Here is a 20420-nt window from a genome sequence, read left to right on the forward strand (position 1 = left end):
AGCAACTTTTATATCAAAATTTCGTGTTTATTCTCAAAATGATCAATAATATATTTATTTTTTTTAATGTGGCCTTAATACTCTGTCACACTTTCCTGTCGGGCCGCTCAAAAACAAGGCATTACGGGTGATGGTTCATGGGCAGCCAAGCAGTCAAGTGTGATCACATTCCAAGTCTTGTCTATTTTACAGTAAGTCAGAACACAGAAAAGCAACAAAAAAAGTAAATGTTGGTTCAGAGTGTACTTGTGTGAATAATTGAGTAGAAAATGTTTTTTTAAGTACTAGTCCATTTTTAAAAAGTCACTTTAAGATACATTTAGTACAGTTTTAGAGTCTTATTAAATTTATTTCAGTCTCACTTTCACTTAAATACATATCATCACCTTTAATCTCCAAGATCCCAACGTGGATAGGTATTTTTAGATCAGTGTGACCAATTACAACATGACAAATGACTGATTATAGTCAGATATGTGTCTAAGGTTTTCTACAGACAATTTTGATGTAAGCAGTGATTGCTACGGTAACGTACAGTAAGTTTTTCCAGTTCAATGAAGCTGACTGACAGTCTGATAAGCACTATAATGTCCAGAGTCACAGAGTTTAAAAAAATCACTGATGTTTTGTTGTTGTTAGTTAATGGAGTGAACTTTAGTTGGTTTGCAAACTAGATGTGTGTAAATGTTCAGGCACCAAAATACACAAACATCTTGGTAACTCTGTAGCCTCCTGGTGCTTTCAGAGGAGAATCATACTGTTATTATATACCACTGTGAGTCTCTGCATTCGGTCTTTTCTATAGCAACATTACAGATGGGCAGTATGCAGGGAAGTTCAAACGGCTCAGAAGAGAGAGGTCGTCACATTCACTACACATACTAAATTAATGAGCCAACTTATTAGCTTAATATAACTTCCAGCTCTGTCTATAAATGCCCCCATTGTCCAATAACTGGTTATGTAATAGCCTAAGTGTTTAATCTAATTGCACGCCTTGAGGTAATTCCAGACAGGAAGAAATCTGAATGTGTCAGTGTTCATAACATTACTCCTACTGATATTATATTTTATGTCATATCCTTATTATCCATACTAGATCATAAAACAATCACCAGTTACTATTAAAGATCAGCCCTGTTATATGAACCGAATTTTATCAACCCATAAAAATAACCATGAGGTGCGCGTGTAATAGGGGGTGTCTGTTTCTGTACAGATTACTAATACATCTTCCATAGCTTACAGGAACATTGTGTTTTGTTTTGTTTTTGTTGAAAACTACACAATAAAAATGTATAAAATAATTACTTCATAAGACTATGGTCAAAATAATTACCTGTTTCTCACTGTTAAAACTGTTAAAATAAACATACTGGATAAATATCTGCTATTATGTGTAGAAGGTTATTAACACAGTCACAGTCGCCCATGATTAATGCAGCAAAGCAAAAACCAATAGAAACGTTATCGTGGGCATAGACGTGAAGAAACCTCGACACAGCAGACGGCGGTGTTCACCTCTCACGTCCGTTCATCGCTACATTTACAAGAGAAGAAGAAGAAGAGCGTATTCACTTCCGTGTAAAATTTCATGAATGACCACAGCTTCCCCAGTGTAGCTCGCTAACTAGTACCAACTTCGAGTAGTGTCGCTTGTTTGACAGCTGCCGCTACCGCCTGCTTGTTCTAAAATGGATTATACTGCAACTCAAAGTGGGTTCAGACAGCGTAAGTTACGTACGTAATTTTCTCATTAGCTCAGTTCATACGTTTGCCGGGTGCATGCACACATTTGATGCTGGCTACTGTTAGCTCGCTCTTATCAGCCGGTTGAGACTACCTGCTGACGTTAAACAACTTGTGTAAACACGGACAGTTAAACGGTGAATTTAAGCTTAACTTTCAACTTTAATTAAAGAGCTTTAATTATATAATAGGCGCCGACAATATGTGTTGACAATGCTAACTAGCTAATTCGTCTCCCGTTGCACGGGCTGGGCTGGCTAACGGTCCCCTCTGATGACGTTACTTATTCGGAGTCTTTTTTTGCTCCCTCTATGCTGAGCTTTGTTTGTTTAGGAGCCAGAGCTTGCAGTAAACAGTGCTTATTTGAACTCTGATCAGTTTAATGATTAGTAATGAATGTACAGTGTTATTTTTGTGCTTTTAAAAAATGTGTCAAGCCACTGCAGAGGGGGCCCTCTTGAAGAAGCTTGCTTTCTTGCTTAAAGTAGAACAGTTTTGTAATATTTACATATTTATTTCACTTTTTTAGCTTCTTTATTTCATTCTTAAGACTTCTCTTTTCCGTGTGCTGCTCTTTACACGGGAGAGGAAAACAAGGTCTAAACAAGCAGTAGGCGCCTGAGGATGCAGTAATCAGGTCTTGTGACAAGTGTCTGATTATATGAATAATACTTCAGGGAAATGACTTAAAAGACTGTCTTCTGTACTGAGATTTCATACTATGAATTTATTTTGTGTAAATAGACGTGTACTTTCCTTAACAGTTCTCTTCATAGCTAATTCAGACCAGCATCTTCAACAGCACACTGTGGTCTAAAAACTTTGGGTGTTCTTAGTCAATTACTTGTTAACTTTTACACGATCCCAGTTGTTGCTATCATACATAATAATAATAATAATAATAATAATAATAATAATAATAATGTACTTTACTGTTGTTATGCAGATGATACAAAGTTATACCTGTCTTTTTCCTCTGATCTAACACCTCTTCATAATTGCTGGATGTCTCGAAACTTTTAAGAACTGAACTGAAACGGGATGGAAATATTTGTTTGTGAGTCCAAAAACTTAGAGACAGATTTTTTTTCTCATAATTAAAATCCCCTTCTGAGAACAGTTAAATAATTTTTCTACCACTTAACGAATAGTAAAAGTTAGAAAATCCAGATCTCAAACTGGCTCTGAGAAATTAGTCCATGCATCTGTAACGCTTTATTTACAAGATTATCCAAATCATCAGAAAGACGGATTCATTTTGGCCCAATTACAGCAACCAGTGTCTTTACACTAATATTGAAATTTGAGCATATTACCCCTGCACTGAAGTCACTTCACTGGCCCCAGTTAAATGCAGAATTTTCTTTAAAACACCTTTTTTAGGGGCTCTCTTATCGATGTCTCTCCACTGCACCTGTATTCACCAAAACAGGTGAAATGGGTTCACAATAGTTCATGTTTCCTAACTGGACAGATTGATTACCCGGATATCCATCATGAGTGTTTTCTCCTTCTCCAAACTCTGTCTTTTTACACAGAGCCCAGTATGCGTCTAAGGAATAGTCCAGGGGACAGTCCAGATGGCAGTCAGCTGTTTGAGGATACAAGCAGAGCTGGGCCTGGACCACAGGCAGGATACAGGTGGGACTCCTGCCAATGAGGATGAAGCTGTTTTTTCCTTCTCAAGAAGAAGCCTTTGACTGTGTTTTTACAAATACTCTCAGTGCCAGAAGGGGGCGACAACATTCCACACCTCATGTTTTACTTTATCGAGCTCATGTCTTTTGTCTTCTGCTTGCATGTGTTGTAAATATTGCTTTTGCTGATTAGATCATCATGTTTACTGAGCTGATCCCCTGTCTTGTGTCACATTGGCAGAAACCAGCAGGCCGGCCCTCAAACTGCAGGATTTCCTGGTCAGACCCTCCTGTCAGAGCCCATGTCCAATCTGGCCATGGCATATGGCAGCTCGCTGGCATCCCAGGGGAGAGAAATGGTTGACAAGAACGTAAGAGCAGCTCACCAATTTTTAACAGGAATGAGTCCAGTAAAATCCTGCTCATGTTTAATCTCATAATAATGGTAGAATAAATCCAGTGATTGCCCTTGTTAGTCAGAGCCTCGTATTCATGTCCGCATGCTTGCTTGTTTCAGCTGGATAGATTCATCCCAATTTCCAAGCTAAAGTACTACTTTGCTGTGGACACAGTGTACGTCGGGAAGAAGCTGGGCCTTCTAGTTTTCCCATATATGCACGAAGTGAGTCTCTTTACACCTGCTAAATGTCAATCATTCTGGTGGATATGTGTAGAGATTGCTTGTGGTTTTCCATAAATATTTAAGATAAAAGAAGAAACCTGCTTCTAGGTCTGTCTTGAAAAGTAATGTGTCTCAAATATCTTCACATAGACGCAAATATTTAAAAACATGTTTATTTTGGGTCTTACATGTTTGAAAGTAAGTGTGTGATCATGTATGTTGCAGAACTGGGAGGTGAGCTACCAGCAGGACACTCCTGTGGCTCCGCGCTTTGATGTGAACGCTCCCGATCTTTATATTCCTACCATGGGCTTCATCACATACATCCTGGTGGCCGGACTGGCCCTCGGCACACAGAGCAGGTACATCTGCATCCATGTTTTTATCAGAGTGATGCACATTTGAGTATGACCCTAAGCTCCGGTTATGACCATCTTAAACACTTTTTGGAGACTTGTAGTTTTATGTGTTTCTGGTTTAAGCCATTTCATTTTCTTAAAGGCTGTTCTTTTCAAACCTTAAAGCCAAAAATGGAGAACATCACCACAGGTTCATAATAAAGGATTTAGAGTATTCTCTGTTATATTTCTATGGACTCTGTTATTTCTATGGACTTCCTCAGGTTTTCACCAGAGCTGCTGGGAGTTCAGGCAAGCTCAGCTTTGGTGTGGTTAATCATGGAAGTCCTGGTGGTCCTCCTGTCGCTCTACCTTGTCACTGTAAACACAGACCTCACCACTATAGACCTGCTGGCCTTTGCTGGCTATAAATATGTTGGGTATGTACCGATTGGTGTCATTGTTTGCCTTTTATTACTCTGAATCTGTCAGTGTCATGCCTTAAATGTGTATATCTCTCCTTTTGTTTCTGTAGGATGATTGTAGGCTTAGTGGCGGGCCTTTTGTTTGGGAAGCCGGCATATTATCTGTCTCTGCTGTGGTGCTGTGCTGCCATCTTTGTCTTCATGGTGAGTAAAATTATTTACTTACGTTTAGTAATTTTGTTTTAGTGTACAGATTTTAGGGTGGCACGGTGGTTAGCACTGTTGCTGCACAGCAAGAAGGTCCTGAGTTCAATTCCACCATCAGGTCTTTCTGTGTGGAGTTTGTTGGCCCTGCGACAGACTGGCGACCTGTCCAGGCTGTACCCCGCCTCTCGCCCTATGACAGCTGGGATAGGCTCCAGCGCCCCCTGCGACCCTGAAAAGGATAAGCGGATGGATGGATGTACAGATTTTATTTTTGAAAAATTATTGAAGATGGTTATAGGCTTGAACACATGTCAGAAAGCCTTAAAGGTTCATAGATCTAACGTCAAACTGTGCAAATGCATCCTTCTGTATTTTTTAGTACATAATCGCAACAATAATAATAATAACTAGAAAAATTTGCATTTCCTGCGAAAATGCTGTGTGGATGCCTTCACGCTGAAGATGTCTGCTGAAAAAAGCTGAAAAAGTTGGAAAAAAAAAATGTTGCCCTGAGCAGGATTCGAACCTGGCCCTTCCGGTACTCAAGGCAGGTAAATAACGCACTGCGCCACACTCTTTCTCACAACGAAGAGGTGGAGAGACTGACAATTGTGCTGAAATGAGCAGAAGAGGCTGAGTATTGTGCTGATAAGGCACTACCCCAAAGGCGCCACTAGAGGGCACTCCAACACAAGAGATGACATAGAAGCTGCTGAGAATTGTGCTGATAAGAGGTGGAAAGGTTGAAAATTTTACAGAAGAGGTGAATAAGCAGAATTTGGGCAGAAAAGAGGTGAAAACTCTGAATATTTTGCTGAAAAGAGTTCAATCAGCAGAATTTCTTCTGAAAAGAGTTCAATCAGCAGAATTTTGCTGAAAGAGGTTTTTGCTGAAAACAGCTGAAAAAGCTGGTATTTGTGCTGAAAAGTGGTGAAAAAACTGAAAAATGTGCTGAAAGGGGTGAAAAAGCTTAAATTTGTGTTGAAAAGAGTTAAAAAAGTTTAACTGTTGACTGAAAGAAATGTTGCCATAAGCGGGATTTGAACCCCAGCCTCCCAGTCTGAGAACGGACGCTCATCTCACTGAGCTAAAACACAGGTCAAGCCGGCAAGGAAAATCTGTGAGGCCACTGATAATATGCAGAAATAGGCAAAAAATAGCCTGGAGAAGCCTTGTGCGCATCGTCCTCTCGACTGGGTATCTCCTGTAGATGGGCAGTAACAACAGGAAGTGGCAGGTAAGCGATTCAGGCAAATGGCGTTCAGAAGCATCGGGCAGCACAGCCACTCTCATCTTGATGCTCTCCATTCCCAGGAAGGGTACGCGATCACTGCCTGTGAGAAACACTGAGGACGAAAGAAAATAACAGAGGATAAGTGAAAAACGGAATCTGAAATGCTACACAAATTTTTGGCAGGACATCAAGAAACACATGTCAAGTAAGCCAAAACTGATAGACGTAAATGGAAATGACAGCAAGCCTAATGATGAAATACTTACAAAGGAACTTTTTCTTTTCCTCTGCTGTCAGGCTCTCAAACACCTCCCAGAACACCAGTATGTTTGGATGCTCATCATGGTATTCGCCTTCATAAAATGTGTTCTGTTTGGGAACATAAAAATAAGGACATATATGAAATATGTGTATCATTTACATTTTTTTAATCCCACTGGCACCAGACTAGGTGTCAGTGGTGTCATTCTGCTAATTTCATAAGCAGAGTGCAAGCTTTAAATTTAATTCCTGATTTATGTTACGTTGCAAGTGTGCACACAAGCAGCTATTCTTTTGTATTCTTTTGGTCAAACTGAACTATGGTGACACATATGGTTCAGGTGTTTTAGGGAATTCATAGCATAGCGTGCTAAACTATCCTGCATTGGCCAGGAAAATTACTCATTCAGATAATGGTGAATAAAAAAATCAAAAAATCAAAAAAAAATCAGATTATGAATAAAAATCTTAGCATCAACAGGTCAAGCCGGCAAGGAAAATCTGTGAGGCCACTGATAATATGCAGAAATAGGCAAAAAATATTGCAAAAAAAAATTCAATATCTCAAAAAGTATAGAAGTTATGAGCACCAAAAGATATAGCCAGAAAGAGCAGAATTTTTTAAGACTTGAACGGTGCAAATAGCACAAAAACTGAGGGAGTAGTTAAGCGGCAAAAAACGTACGGAAGCAACTAGAATAAAGTAGAATAAAGAATAAAGAGAAACAGGAACTCAATAGTGTGGATGCCTTTGAGGGCATCCACACAATAAATTCCTTGTGATTTTTTTTTTTATCATAACTTCCTGAAACTTGGGGTAGTCATATTTAAAGATAAAAAGTTAGACAGGTCAGGTAATTTGCAGACTTACGTTTTTTCCACTTGGGGGTGCTGTTGTTAAACATGGCCGAAGTTTCAGAGACTGCAATAATCCTTTTGAGCCGGACGTTTAGCCTTCAAGTTTTTTTGTATCATTTGTTTTTCCTGTACTCTTGTTCCACCCCGACATCTGTTTAGCACAAATTTCCTAATGTGTTGTGCTGTTTGCATTGATGAGTCAAGGAGCAGCCAGTCAGAAGAAAAAGACAATTTAGGGAGATGGGTGTTAAAGAAAGCGGCATTAAAAGAGTTTGTGTCCGACAGTTGAACTGAGGGGGTTGTACTGTATAACCCACCAGTTTAAGACAGTATAATATAAATTTGTCTTTTTGCAAAGCTACTTTGGTGGATGCTCAGGTTAAAAAATCTAGAGCTGCAAATAAAACGTTTTCAAATATCTTTTGCTTGTCTCTCCTCAGATACGCACTCTGCGTCTGAAGCTGTTGTCAGAAGCAGCAGCAGAAGGGAAGCTAGTGAGAGGAGCCAGAAACCAACTGAGGATGTACCTCACCATGGCTATAGCAGCAGCACAGCCCATTTTCATGTACTGGCTCACTTTCCACCTCGTCAGATAAAAACTCCAGCACTTGCACATAGAACTCGTCATCTCACCTGACTAAAATTTGAAAAAAGAAAATAAACACAACATACATATCAAAGAAGCTGGACTTGGATGAAACACACAGCGACATGAAGACTCCACGTACATGTGGAGCTGAACAACACGCTACAAGACGACTTAGAGAAGATGCGAGGCGTTACCGCCGTTTCACAGCACAGCCATTTCATTAGCATTGCCTTTTTTAAGTCTTCGCAATTTTGTAGCAAGAGCAATTGGCTTTAAGTTTCTTTTTTTCTACTGTGTAATTACTGCTTAATTATGTTTTTTGGGGGGGGGTTTTAGGAGTATTTATGTATGTATGTTTGTTTGTGTACAGCAAGAGTATTATTGCAAATGTTTCATGAGTGATATCTCTGAGCCAAGAAAAAGCGGTAACCTCAGACAGACCGTCCACTTAATAAAAAGAACTCAAATCTGGGTTTGAAAATGATCAACTGGCTCTGCTTGAACGTTTGGACGATGAAAGCTTTTCCCCTTCTAATGTTTCTTTTTTTTTTTTAATGGCTGTAATTGTCCAGCAACATGAGTAAAAACATCTATCTGGAAACCAGGGTTACCCAACTCGTCTAGAAATGTCATATAATGCCTAACCCCCATTGTTCACACACTCTGTATTGATTCTGAAAATATATATGTTGCATAATTCACACTGCTATTGATAGCGGTCGTGAAACTCTTAACGAATGCCGAGTCGGTGACGTCTGCGCTGTTCCCTCCCTCTGCCCCCCTGCAGGACGTCTCTACAGGAGAAGAGTGAAAGATTGAACGTCAGAGGCGACAAATGTGGTTAAGTTTAAAGATTAGGGGTTGTTGTGTAGTGCATTCACCTAAAGCCCTTTTTATTTCAGTGTCTAACTTGACATCTATGCTGTTGCTACCAGATTTCCATGGTTACCTGTAGTTTGCATGAAAGATGGTGACTTACCTGCGAACACTTGCCACCTACTAGTGGAGAGGCAATAAAACTTGAAAGTGTGCAACACAAACAAGCGGATAATGTTTGCTTACAAAGTAAACCTAAGAAAGTGTTTCCGGTTTGCTTTCTACTTTTCACATTTTCGCTAATACTCCACAAGTACTTTGTTACTGTTTGCAGCCATTAGGTGTCATACAAACTGTGGGCAACAATGGCAATCTGCTTGGAGTCAAGCACCCAAAGGTTTTCGGTCTTTGCGATTAATTTCACCTTGAGAGTGCCACTAGCCTCCCGAAACCACTCACCAACCAGTCACTGAATGCACACTTTTCCCTAGCAAAACATGTATTACACTTCAGAATCGCATTGAAATGATAGCTATCTGCATTTTTCAGAAATTAGATGTATTCAGCTTATTGAGAACACCTATGAATGTTAACCAGTTTGATTCTCATAACAAAAATAAATACTCTTCTCCCTAGCAAAAAACAAACAATAACACTGGAAAATATAATAAGTAATTTTATCGTATCAGATGAACTGCAAAAGAAATTTCCCTCGTACAGTCCCGGTACTGGTAATTTTTCTTATACAGAATGAGGCCTTATTTCTGTACCATTATTTAATAATTAAAATGTGATAACTGTTTGTGATAAAATGAAGAGTTGGCTGATATATTGCATATTCCTTTATTGGGTGAGAAAGTCATACCTACAGAATAGATATCAGAGCCTTAAACAGGCTGACTTCTGCTAAATGGGTCAAACTGGGCAGAAAGTATCCAAACACATAACATCCTTATAGAATATGATGTAACACTATAGATCAACTTACCTCAAAATATATAAAGCATACAAACAATTACAGCAATATGATGCAACAAACACAGCAGTGCTACTAATCCAAAATACTCCAAGCTTCATAGAACTGAAAAAAAAAACATGGACATTTATTTTTAGCTCCATTCTGCTGCTGATACATACTTTAGGTTTCTGAACATTAAAGTCTGTCTATTCTCTCCATCTGTCAGATGCTGCTGGCTCTTCCTCCTCCTCACACACTGCTGAGTTTGTCCTGGTGGATCATCAGGGGTGCAAAGCCTCACAGATAATGTGCAGCAGTGGGTCCCTCAGTCTGTCCTCACTCTGGACACCTGCAGTTGACATACATGGAAATCTGATTTGGTACCAAATCAGAGTAATCAAGTAAATCCAAAACTAGTCTAATGTTATTAGAAATATGCTTATTTCTCATAAAGCCTGACTGTGTCTCAAGAACTCTTTAAATTCTGTTAACAAGTACTAAAGCCATATTGTCATTATTGAGCAGACAGATGGGTCCAATTATCAATAAAAAGTGAGTCTTTTGGAATAAGTGTTATGAGACCTTGAGTAAGAGTAGGAGGGAGGGTGTTATTCTCTATACTTTCTTTGAAAACCTGTAGTAAGAACGGAGCCAGGAGATTAGAAAATGATTTGTAAAACTCTGCAGTTAAACCCTCTGTGCCGGGAGATTTATTGGCCTTAAGTGCAGAAATGGAATTAGAAACTTCCTCCACCATCAGAGGGCTGTCACAATGACTCCTATCGTCCACATCAATAGTTTTTAGGTTTTTAATATTATTGAGAAATAGTGTTGAAACGTCCTCATTATATTTTGAGTTGTACAGTTTAGCATAGAATTTGGCACAAAAATTTGCCTAGGAGACAATGCCATTAATATTTAGTTGATGAATAGAGTTTGTTTTTGATCTGTATTTTTCAAGCCTGAAAAAGGAAGCAGAATTTTGTTTTCCCTCCTCCAGCCACCTCTTCCTGGATCTTACAAAAGCACCCTCAGCCTTGCGTCGGTATAAACCGTCCAATCTATTTTGAAGGTCTAGTAAAATCTTCCTCCGAGGTTTTTTCTGAGGACTTCTGGTAATGAGAGGCCAGTTTGCTGATCACTTCTTCCTGAATTTAGTCATTTGACTCCCATATCTTCTCAAGAATCCTTTAGTAAGGAATTATTTAACTTCAAATAGGAGAATTTGTAAGGTATATTATCCAGAGTAAGCATTTGGATGTTAATGTGAATTGCTCTATGATCAGTGAGAGGGGTGGCAAGTATATTAACAGTAATATTATCTTTATCAATACAATTAGAAACAAGCCAGAAGTCAATACGTGATTGCCTGGATCCTGTCTCATTGCTCCAAGTAAAGAGTCTATCATCTGGAAATTTTTCTCTCCAAATATCCACAACATTACATTTTGCCATGAAATTTGTAAAGTTTGTACTGTATGAAGACTGCTGCCCTGGAGGCCATCTATCAACCATATTACCTAAAGCGATGTTAAAGTCTCCACCAATGAAGAGGATTGAGTTTGTGTATTTGGAGAGCCAGAAGATAATTCTTTCCTCCAAGGAGTCAAGTAATTTATCATTTTCAGTTTTATTATTGTAACCATATATATTGACTGTAATGAAGGTACTGTTATTGTGTCTCATTATTGAGCAGAGGTAGTGTCCTGAGTTGTGTCAGAGTGTAGCTCATCTCCAGAGAAGTGGTAATAATACAAAAATAATAAAATACTAGGCAGCATAGCAGAGAATTTATTAAGATGATTTACTAGGTACAAATGCAAGAAAAGGTGATTTCCTAATCTAAGTATGTTCTAAGTAGGTATGACATGAAGTGTTTAACAAATTTCTTACACAAATATTATAGAAATCTGTCAAAAACTTGTTTACAACTAAACGTTATACTGTTATTTCTTAGGCAGACAACAAAGTGGGCTCATGTTTTTTACCCACATTTGAGCGGGCACACAGGACTTCTCTGAGGATACAATTCAACCCCTGAAACTAAATAAAATAAATAAAATAACAAATCTGACACGCTTATTTGCAAAACTGAATCTGAAAATTCACAGATAACAATGGTTATTTTGTAGCATTACAAATCAGAATTTTGAGAGCTTGTGCACAGTGGTGGATTAACCACTACAGAACCATTAAAACTTTATTTTATTAATTACCAATACTGTGGTTTAATCCATAAACTGGGCGGTGTAAGAAATTTGCTAAGCACTGTATTTATTGAAGATTTAAGCTTGTGTTCATTTTAAAAGCACAAAAAAAAAAAAATGTAATAACAATAAAAAAATATCACTCAAAATTAATAGCACAGATTGTAAAGCAAGAAGAGCCGAAAAATAACCGATGCTAAGATGGGCTCTTTACAACGAAACCCCTGCTGCTTCACTCTGTGGTGTGTCGCTTCTTCCGGAAGCCTCTGTTGTGATTGATAGCCTGGAGAAGCCTTGTGCGCATCGTCCTCTCGACTGGGTATCTCCTGTAGATGGGCAGTAACAACAGGAAGTGGCAGGTAAGCGATTCAGGCAAATGGCGTTCAGAAGCATCGGGCAGCACAGCCACTCTCATCTTGATGCTCTCCATTCCCAGGAAGGGTACGCGATCACTGCCTGTGAGAAACACTGAGGACGAAAGAAAATAACAGAGGATAAGTGAAAAACGGAATCTGAAATGCTACACAAATTTTTGGCAGGACATCAAGAAACACATGTCAAGTAAGCCAAAACTGATAGACGTAAATGGAAATGACAGCAAGCCTAATGATGAAATACTTACAAAGGAACTTTTTCTTTTCCTCTGCTGTCAGGCTCTCAAACACCTCCCAGAACACCAGTATGTTTGGATGCTCATCATGGTATTCGCCTTCATAAAATGTGTTCTGTTTGGGAACATAAAAATAAGGACATATATGAAATATGTGTATCATTTACATTTTTTTAATCCCACTGGCACCAGACTAGGTGTCAGTGGTGTCATTCTGCTAATTTCATAAGCAGAGTGCAAGCTTTAAATTTAATTCCTGATTTATGTTACGTTGCAAGTGTGCACACAAGCAGCTATTCTTTTGTATTCTTTTGGTCAAACTGAACTATAGTGACACATATGGTTCAGGTGTTTTAGGGAATTCATAGCATAGCGTGCTAAACTATCCTGCATTGGCCAGGAAAATTACTCATTCAGATAATGGTGAATAAAAAAATTAAAAAATAAAAAAAAAATCAGATTATGAATAAAAATCTTAGCATCAATATTGGATCTCTTCAAATTTATATCTCTTTACCTTCTTGAACACCTCCCAGTCGTAGTTTTCTTGGCCCACCATCACTGCTTGCAGCTCCTCTGGCTGGAAGAAGTCCACCACGTCCATGTTGCACACTTTGAAAAACCCTCTCTTGAACTCGTCAAACACTCTCTCCACTGATTTGTTGAAGACGTAGTTCACAAAGGCAGCTACGTATTCTTTCCTATAGATGAAAAAAAACCATTTAAAAGTATACAAGTACTGATTTATAGTGTTGGCAACATCCCAGCCAGTGTAATGGCATGTTGCAACTATAAAGAAGGGAGCACAGCGTGCATGCAGCTGTTAGATGGCAGAGAAGGAGTGCTGTGTAGACTGTTTATACACACCTGTTTGACCCGGTGACAAGTTTTCCTGGTTCATTTGGATCAAGCTCAACTGTCTCACCAGCCCAGGACACCTACCACAGATAATCACTCTGTCAGGTGAAGAAAGTGTGAAAGAAAAACAGACACGAAACACATGATTTAGTAAACTTACAGTGAAAGTAGTGTCCAGCGTTTGAACAACATCAGGGGTGTAGTCCTCTAAGATGATCCTCCAAGACCTAAAGGCACAAAAGCACTGATGAATGTTTTGATACTGTTGTTAGCACTATTTTCAGTGTATTTGAGGTTAAACGCACGGGAAATATCTATGTATCAATAAACTTCTTTTGTCATGTGAGAAAGAACGCGTTTCACTTGTGTGTTTTTAAGTCTGTCTTACTCTGCCAGCACAGGGTCAAACTCCTTCATGTCGTCCAGCGTAGGTTTGACCCTGAGCAGCTTCTTGAACAGAGCTTGTGGGAAGCGCAGGTGGATAATGTTGTGGTTGTAGAGAGCCAGGCCACACAGAACGCCAAACAGGAAGTAAGTCTTCTCCTCTACTTTTGGCTGTTTGGTCGGTGAATAAAAAGAAATTATGATACAGAAAAATCAATTTTAAATCTGAAATTGATCATATATCTATATCTCTCTATATTTATTTATTTATTTATTTTTTTAATCTGCTGCTTTATTTTTTTAAGCAGCACATAGATTATTAATGTAGGTTTTTTCCATAATTGGTCTTACCTTGGGAGGGAACCAGGCCACAGTCTGGCTCTCATTATATATGAACATTTTAGATTCTGGAGCCATCAGCTCATCAAACACGTGCAGGAAAAAGTCCCTTTTGTTGACATTTGTTGTCTTCCTGTCCTCCACAAACAGCACCTAGGACAGAAAAAAAAAAAATCATGTTTCTGTTAGTTTCTGCAACTCGTGATTTTATAGAGCAGTTTATTTAATCCCATGTCCATTCTCTTCTGCTTATCGATATCGAATTACAAAAGTAATTTTATGGGCATTCATCTAAACACTTGGGTCCTCTTTTACACTTTAACGAAACACTGCTGGCCAACAGTGCTAACCCTAGCTCTAGCAATCTAGTAAAAGTAAAGTTTCATATTTACTAAAAGCTCCCTTTGGAATGCACAGTGGTCGGCTGCACTGAGCTGTCTGAAGGTGTCCTCGACCAGGTGAGATCGCCTCAGGGTTAGCTGGAAGACTGGGGCAGGTGGAGAGTCTGGGGCGTGCGGTTGATGGGGCACCAAAGCTGCTTGATGAGCGAGTTGATGCACATTCTGTAAGTGCAAAAAAACCCAATTAGAAGGAAATCTGCTAAAAGATAGAAATCAGTTCCTGTGTAATTGCAGATGGTTAAAAAGGGTGAAATCTGAATCCACGTTCTACCTTCACTGTGGCTGCACAGAAGTTAAATACGGCCACTTTGTGAAGCAGGGTCAAAAGGAATGGGTAGCGACAGAAGATGGCAGGTGTGTTCACGTCATCCTTTAAGACAATCGGTCATTTAATAATGAATATCAGTAAAAAGCAGTCTGACAGAAAGTGAAATCCATACTGGACAAATGGACACATTGTTTATTTGAAGCACTTGAGTTTACTGTACTGTTTGTTTTTACCTCCTCTTTGGAGAATTGCCACCAAAGCATGATGTCAGTGTCAAGCTGCACAGCATTTGTGATTTCTTCTACATAAAAGGTGCTCAGTGGGACTTTGTAGGACTTTCCAGCTTTGTTTGCCTGGAAAAAAAAAAAAATTATCAAGAAAACAGAAACAATATTGTCATTTGTTAACTTTTTTTAACAGTTTTTCTACCTCAAGACTTTCAATTATTAGAACTGATCATATTTTACTAACAAGAGATTCCAGTTGATCTGTTAATTGAAACCAATATTTCATAATTATACCCAAAATCTAACGGTCATTAAAAAAAAAAAAAAAACAGAAGTAAAGCACACAGCACTGACTTTGTATAGCAGCTTGAGGGCTTCCAGGATAAATTTGACTCCTGGGTTGTGTGTTTGTAAGAGGCCATTCTTTAGCATGAAGGCGAGAGCCTTTTTGAAGACCATGATGTGCTTCATCAGTATCGAGGGGGACAGTGAACTCCACCACTTTTCTGCAGAACACACAAAAAACATACAAAGAAATATTAAGTTTACACTGCATAAATTGGATTTCTAACATCTCCAAAACTATTATTTAGCAATAAAAAATAACTTATTATACAAACTGAAGAGATTTTAAAACAAAACAGTGTCTTACATTGAATAAATACTTTTAAAGTTATCACAGTAAACTCGATCATTATACTGGGCTAAACCAATTTATTAGACCGCCTGTCATATGTTGTTACTTTTTATGCATATAAACCGAATTTAACATTCAGCTACTAAAACATTTTTTCTGTCTAGGAATGAAAGTAAATAACTATATTTGGCATCTCATTTAAAAAAAAAAAACTACAACTAATGCTGTTTCATTAAATGCTAAATTTGAAAATTCATGGATAACAACAATACTTACATTTTAACATTAAAAAAATTGTTTTAATTAAAGAGTTTAAAGAGTAAATATCAATAGTGTTAATTAGTGTTAATTTAAAGCGGCGGTCCCCAACCCCTGTGCCATGGACCGTTAACAGCCCGTGAGTCGTTTGGTACCCGGCCGCGAGAGTTGAGGCTCGGGTGTGAAATTTATGGTTTTCATCATTTTTATCATTAACTGTGTTTCCCTGGGTCTTTTCCCATGTGTTATGAATAAATTTTATTTTTTGGGGTAGCAGGCCACACAGAAAAAAAAATTAATAACTTACATTATTTTAGTTTTTTTCTAATCTGACTGAACAGTGTGAAGGAGGGTTTTCTGCAGTTACAGCTACCAAAACAAAATTGCGGAGCAGACTGAGCATAAGCAACACACTTCGGGTGTCATTACCCCCCATTACTCCCAGGTGGGACCATCTCGTACCAGCCGTATCATTTTATTTTGTATTTATCCGCAACACCTTAAAGGCCAGTCCATGAAAATATTGTCTGACATTAAACGGGTCCGTGGCACAAAAAAGGTTGGGGACCACTGATTTAAAGCATTTACAGCATAAACCTGACAACGAGTGGTTAACTAACAAGCTTGTTCTCCAATCTTGTGACAAAAGTCATTTACTTAATGTTTCCAGAGTCTTGTCCGACATCTCTGCTATAGTGATGGCCACAGATAGAACTGTATTCATGACATTAGAGTCCTCTTGAAGAAGCGGGCAGGTCAGAAGAATCAGGATGATCTCTGGAGATTTTAATGCAGTTCTTGACAGGTAAAGCAAGTCGCACAGAGGGACCAAGTTTACCTGCATGGAAAGGAGACCTACTGTATGAGATCACAAGTTTAAAAAAAAGTCGTCAGATCTCAAATTGTTTAAAGAATGTTCTTAACTGATTGTTTGATCCACTGTCTTGTGAACAGCTGGTCGAAAGCTCGGCTAGCGGCCTCCAGGTCCACGGTTAAGTCGCCTGCTTCCAGTGGAAACCCACTGATATCAAACAGAGGTGAGCGGCAGCACCAACCAGTCAATCCTTTAAATCTTACATTTCTAGATTAACCCCGACCCAGACAAAACCATCAGTGAAGGACTTACTTGGCTTTTGTGAAACTTGCAACAAGACTTGAACTTGTTAGAAACATCGATCCGATTTCTCTGTCGCAAAGAGAAAGAAACATCAGCAGAGACTGAGACAGTGAAGATCTTGAACATATATTTAATATAACTAATATTAAAACTGCAGTCACATAAATCTAAAAATCCCAGAATGATGATGAATTACCTTTTTGCCTCCACATTACTATGCTCCATCATCAGCCATTCTTGGAGTTTTGTCTCATCAAGACGTCCAGTTATCTGTTTGTGAACAGAGTTCTTAAAATAAAAGAGAGAAGAAGTGAGCAGGCAGAGTGACGTGTTTTCTGTGAGCAGTTAAAGCTGTAGGTGTTTGATTACCTCTGCAGGTGAAGAGTAAGCAAAGTTTGTGTTCCACCCAGCAGCTATTTTCAAGTCTGCTTAAACAAAAATCAAACAATTTCATCTAAATATTCAAAATTTATAAAGCACATAAACTTAATTTACATTCGAGATTCTGAACTATTAATCCTACTAGCAACATCTAACACGCATACATACCACTGGGCATGGCTGCTGCATCGTCAGTGGTCCATGGAAACTGAACCAGAGTGGGAGTCAGACTGCCACCATTGTGCCCATTTCCAGTTTGACCTTTAGCTCCACTGCCAAAAGCCCAGAGCTGACCAGAAGAGCCCAAAACCAGAGTGTGATGCCTGGCAGACCAAAAACAGTCCATGGAGTGGGTATTAATTAGCACTCAAACTGCTTCATCAAACACACCTCATCCACCCAGGCACTTTTCTCTATGCTTAAGTGCGTCCTAGCTAACATTGACAATACAACACAACGGGGATCTTTAGCACACAGACTGTGAGACGCTATAAATGATCATGATGGTAGCCATGGTGGTGCTTATATTAAAAACAAAACATCCCGGTTTTTACCTGCCACATGCAATCTGGGAAGCAGGACCATCCACACCTGCAACCAGTTTGGGCTTCACTTCATTAGCAGAGGTGCTGTGACCGAGCTGACCTTGGCTTCCGTCTCCAAAAGTGTAAACTTTACCGTCCTGCAAAGCAAAACAACCGTAGCTTTTACTTTGTTAATCAATGGTTGGAGTCACCTGGATGAACCAGTGAAGTCAAACCTTTGTCAGCACAGCAGAGTGCGACTCTCCACAGCTTATGAAGGAGACACTTAGAGGTCTGAGCGCAGGCACCATACAGATGTTGAACCTGCCTGTTAAAGCAGAAACAGATAAAAAGTAGTGTGTTTTATTTCAAATCATGCTACACACATATACACTAAGTTTATGAGTCACTAACTTGCTCTACCTTTCTCATCCACCCTGTTAACCCCGAGCTGACCACATTTATTGGCCCCACAGCAGTACACCAGGTCTGCGAGGGTAAGGAACAGACTGTGGGTCCCTCCTGCTGCAATCTGGGTTACCGCTACTCCAGCCAAAGCACAAATTATGACGGGTGTATCCTGCACCGGCACCTCCTTCCCCAGGCCCAGCTGACCATGACTGTTTAAACCCCACGAGAAGACATTGCCTCCTGGAGAGAGGTGAAAAGTGTTTTTAAAATGTTCAATTAACAAACAAATCATTAATTTAGTTTATCACATTATTATTCCTCAACCACCACAGAATATTTTACTTAGATTAGAAGTAGAATAAATAGGATGCATGGATACGTTATATAAGTGAGAATTATGTAAATCAAATTAGAAATTCAGGCGCAGTTATGGCCTTTTAATTGATATACTGCTGGATAAAGTGCTGGAGTTTAAATGGACTGACTCTCTTTGCCAAATGAGCCTCTGGCCAATGAAATATCTTCAAATACTGTCAGCTACGTGAAAGAACATACGTCACACTTTTAGGGCAAGCTGGGTTTACAATACGAATAAAGACACTTTAAAAAAGGAAAAATTCATCATCAGTCATCATGTGTGGGGAAAACTGTTATCGCCCTTGTTCCATATGAACACACAAAGTTGTGTCTTACCTTTAGTCAGGGCAAGGGAATGGGAGTTTCCACAAGCAACTTGAATTATCGGTATGGGCAGTGGGATAGGCACCTTGCTGCATGATGATGGATAACAATTCGTAAAAATGTGGCAAAAAGCTTTGAACAAGTCAGTGATAATTGTGCATATTATTCATGTGTCACTGAATGAATGATTACCTTGGTCTGTGACTGTTGGAAGGTGTTGGTAACCCTAGCTGTCCATCCTCTCCTGCCCCCCAGGAGAAAACGTGTCCAGATGCACTCACAGCCAGAGAGTGGTCCTGACCGCAAGCCATCGCCACCACACGGCCCAGCCCCTCCACTTGAGCTTAGAAAGAACGACAGAAATTGCACACAAACGTGTCAGCTGGATCACATTACACGTCTGACTACAGTAGCCTCAGCCTAATGAGAACTTAATCATAAACAAAGACAAACAGGGAAGTTTGGGACATCCGCTAAAACCTGTGCAAAGCTTCTCATCTATAGTGTTGCAAAGCAGTAAACAGCTTACCTTACTTACCTGCGCTTTCTCTGGGTTAAAGCCAGGTATAGCTTCTAGGTTTCACAGTACATACATACATGCAATATGCATGCTAATGTATCAAAAATATATAATAATATGAGATAATAATATAAACCTGTTATTTATTTCTTACATTTTGCACGTGATTTATATGACTGTCCGTGTTCGCGCTTCCGTCATATTTCATATTTCTTGCTACATCTAGCAACTCTGAAATTTCTTAGGTTTTAACTTTCGTTGTCTGCACCGACAGCACTGAAACGAAACTGAAACTTGACGCATTAAGTTTTATTTACGCAGTAAGTGTTCCGGAGATGATTTATCGTTTCTTAAGGACTCAGTATCTGATTAAAAGCCTGCACCACACGGTCAAATCACACCTTAAATAAATATGTCCAAATACCCGTGAAAAGAAACTAAGAAAACAATTAATCAAATAATAAAATTATAATATTTTGTTTTATTATTTTGTTTCCTTTAAATGAAAACAGCTAAACAGCCTACTCACCTATGATCTTTCCATTTTTTTTCTTCTGTCGTCCAAGTTGTCCCTGAGAGTTGTGCCCACATGACAGCACGTCCCCGTCTGCATTAAGAAATAAAGTGTGCCGATCCCCACAGCAGATCTTAGTTACAACCCCGGGGACGGTCCAGGACACGGGGCTGGGGGCCGCCTGTGACCCGAACTGTCCGCTGGAGCTGTCTCCCCAACAGAACAGCTGCATGTCTTCACCTGGACTCAAATGAGGACGTTGAGGGCTCTGTGATGGCAATTTAGCTCAGCTGATGCTGCCTTCAAGGGTTGTCGGAGATATTAGAGTCACCTCGTAAAGAAATCGACCATTCAGTCGCATATTGTATGTTTTTTTTTATTAGGGCTAC

General features: G+C 39.2%; 2 protein-coding genes across 5 annotated transcripts; one reads left to right on the top strand and one right to left on the bottom strand.

Moving 5' to 3' along the window:
- The first annotated feature begins 1558 nt into the window (after positions 1-1558).
- yif1b (Yip1 interacting factor homolog B (S. cerevisiae)) lies at positions 1559-8405 on the top strand. 3 transcript variants are annotated; one of them, XM_005915945.3, is made up of 8 exons: positions 1559-1740; positions 3288-3390; positions 3628-3757; positions 3904-4008; positions 4234-4370; positions 4631-4786; positions 4882-4975; positions 7772-8405. In XM_005915945.3, exons 1-8 carry the CDS (start codon positions 1695-1697, stop codon positions 7925-7927), a joined length of 927 nt encoding a protein of 308 aa, XP_005916007.1. In that variant the 5' UTR covers positions 1559-1694; the 3' UTR covers positions 7928-8405. The 3 variants fall into 3 exon arrangements, with proteins under 3 accessions (XP_005916007.1, XP_005916008.1, XP_014186077.1); XM_005915946.3 differs by having other exon boundaries at positions 1559-1731; XM_014330591.2 differs by having other exon boundaries at positions 1559-1716.
- A 3052-nt stretch (positions 8406-11457) lies between these two features.
- Positions 11458-20358, bottom strand: LOC102312366 (probable E3 ubiquitin-protein ligase HERC6). Of its 2 annotated transcripts, none has more exons than XM_005915949.2 (23): positions 20047-20358; positions 19190-19340; positions 19010-19086; positions 18329-18556; positions 18142-18233; positions 17936-18063; positions 17550-17704; positions 17370-17428; positions 17197-17288; positions 17010-17069; positions 16808-16904; positions 16541-16721; positions 15343-15494; positions 14995-15114; positions 14765-14863; positions 14485-14655; positions 14105-14245; positions 13758-13924; positions 13530-13596; positions 13379-13449; positions 13029-13212; positions 12524-12626; positions 11458-12369 (listed from the first exon to the last, which is right to left on the bottom strand). In XM_005915949.2, the coding sequence occupies exons 1-23, from the start codon at positions 20261-20263 to the stop codon at positions 12134-12136; spliced, it is 3048 nt and encodes a 1015-aa protein (XP_005916011.1). In that variant the 5' UTR covers positions 20264-20358; the 3' UTR covers positions 11458-12133. The 2 variants fall into 2 exon arrangements, with proteins under 2 accessions (XP_005916011.1, XP_005916012.1); XM_005915950.2 differs by having other exon boundaries at positions 17370-17425; positions 20047-20328.
- Between the last annotated feature and the right edge of the window lie 62 nt (positions 20359-20420).

Source organism: Haplochromis burtoni, unplaced genomic scaffold, assembly GCF_018398535.1.
Source record: "Haplochromis burtoni strain Fernald_Lab_line unplaced genomic scaffold, NCSU_Asbu1 Contig_15, whole genome shotgun sequence".
Lineage (NCBI taxonomy): Eukaryota > Metazoa > Chordata > Actinopteri > Cichliformes > Cichlidae > Haplochromis > Haplochromis burtoni.

Coding starts and splice junctions, on each gene's coding strand:
- LOC102312366 (XM_005915949.2), bottom strand. CDS start 20,263: ATGCAGCTGTTCTGTTGGGGAGACAGCTCCAGCGGACAGTTCGGGTCA. Junction 17,705..17,935: donor TCCCAGATTGCATGTGGCAG/GTAAAAACCGGG, acceptor TTGGTCTGCCAG/GCATCACACTCTGGTTTTGG. Junction 16,905..17,009: donor GCAAGTTTCACAAAAGCCAA/GTAAGTCCTTCA, acceptor GTTTGATATCAG/TGGGTTTCCACTGGAAGCAG.
- yif1b (XM_005915945.3), top strand. CDS start 1,695: ATGGATTATACTGCAACTCAAAGTGGGTTCAGACAGCGTAAGTTAC. Junction 3,758..3,903: donor GAGAAATGGTTGACAAGAAC/GTAAGAGCAGCT, acceptor TGCTTGTTTCAG/CTGGATAGATTCATCCCAAT. Junction 4,009..4,233: donor TTTTCCCATATATGCACGAA/GTGAGTCTCTTT, acceptor TGTATGTTGCAG/AACTGGGAGGTGAGCTACCA.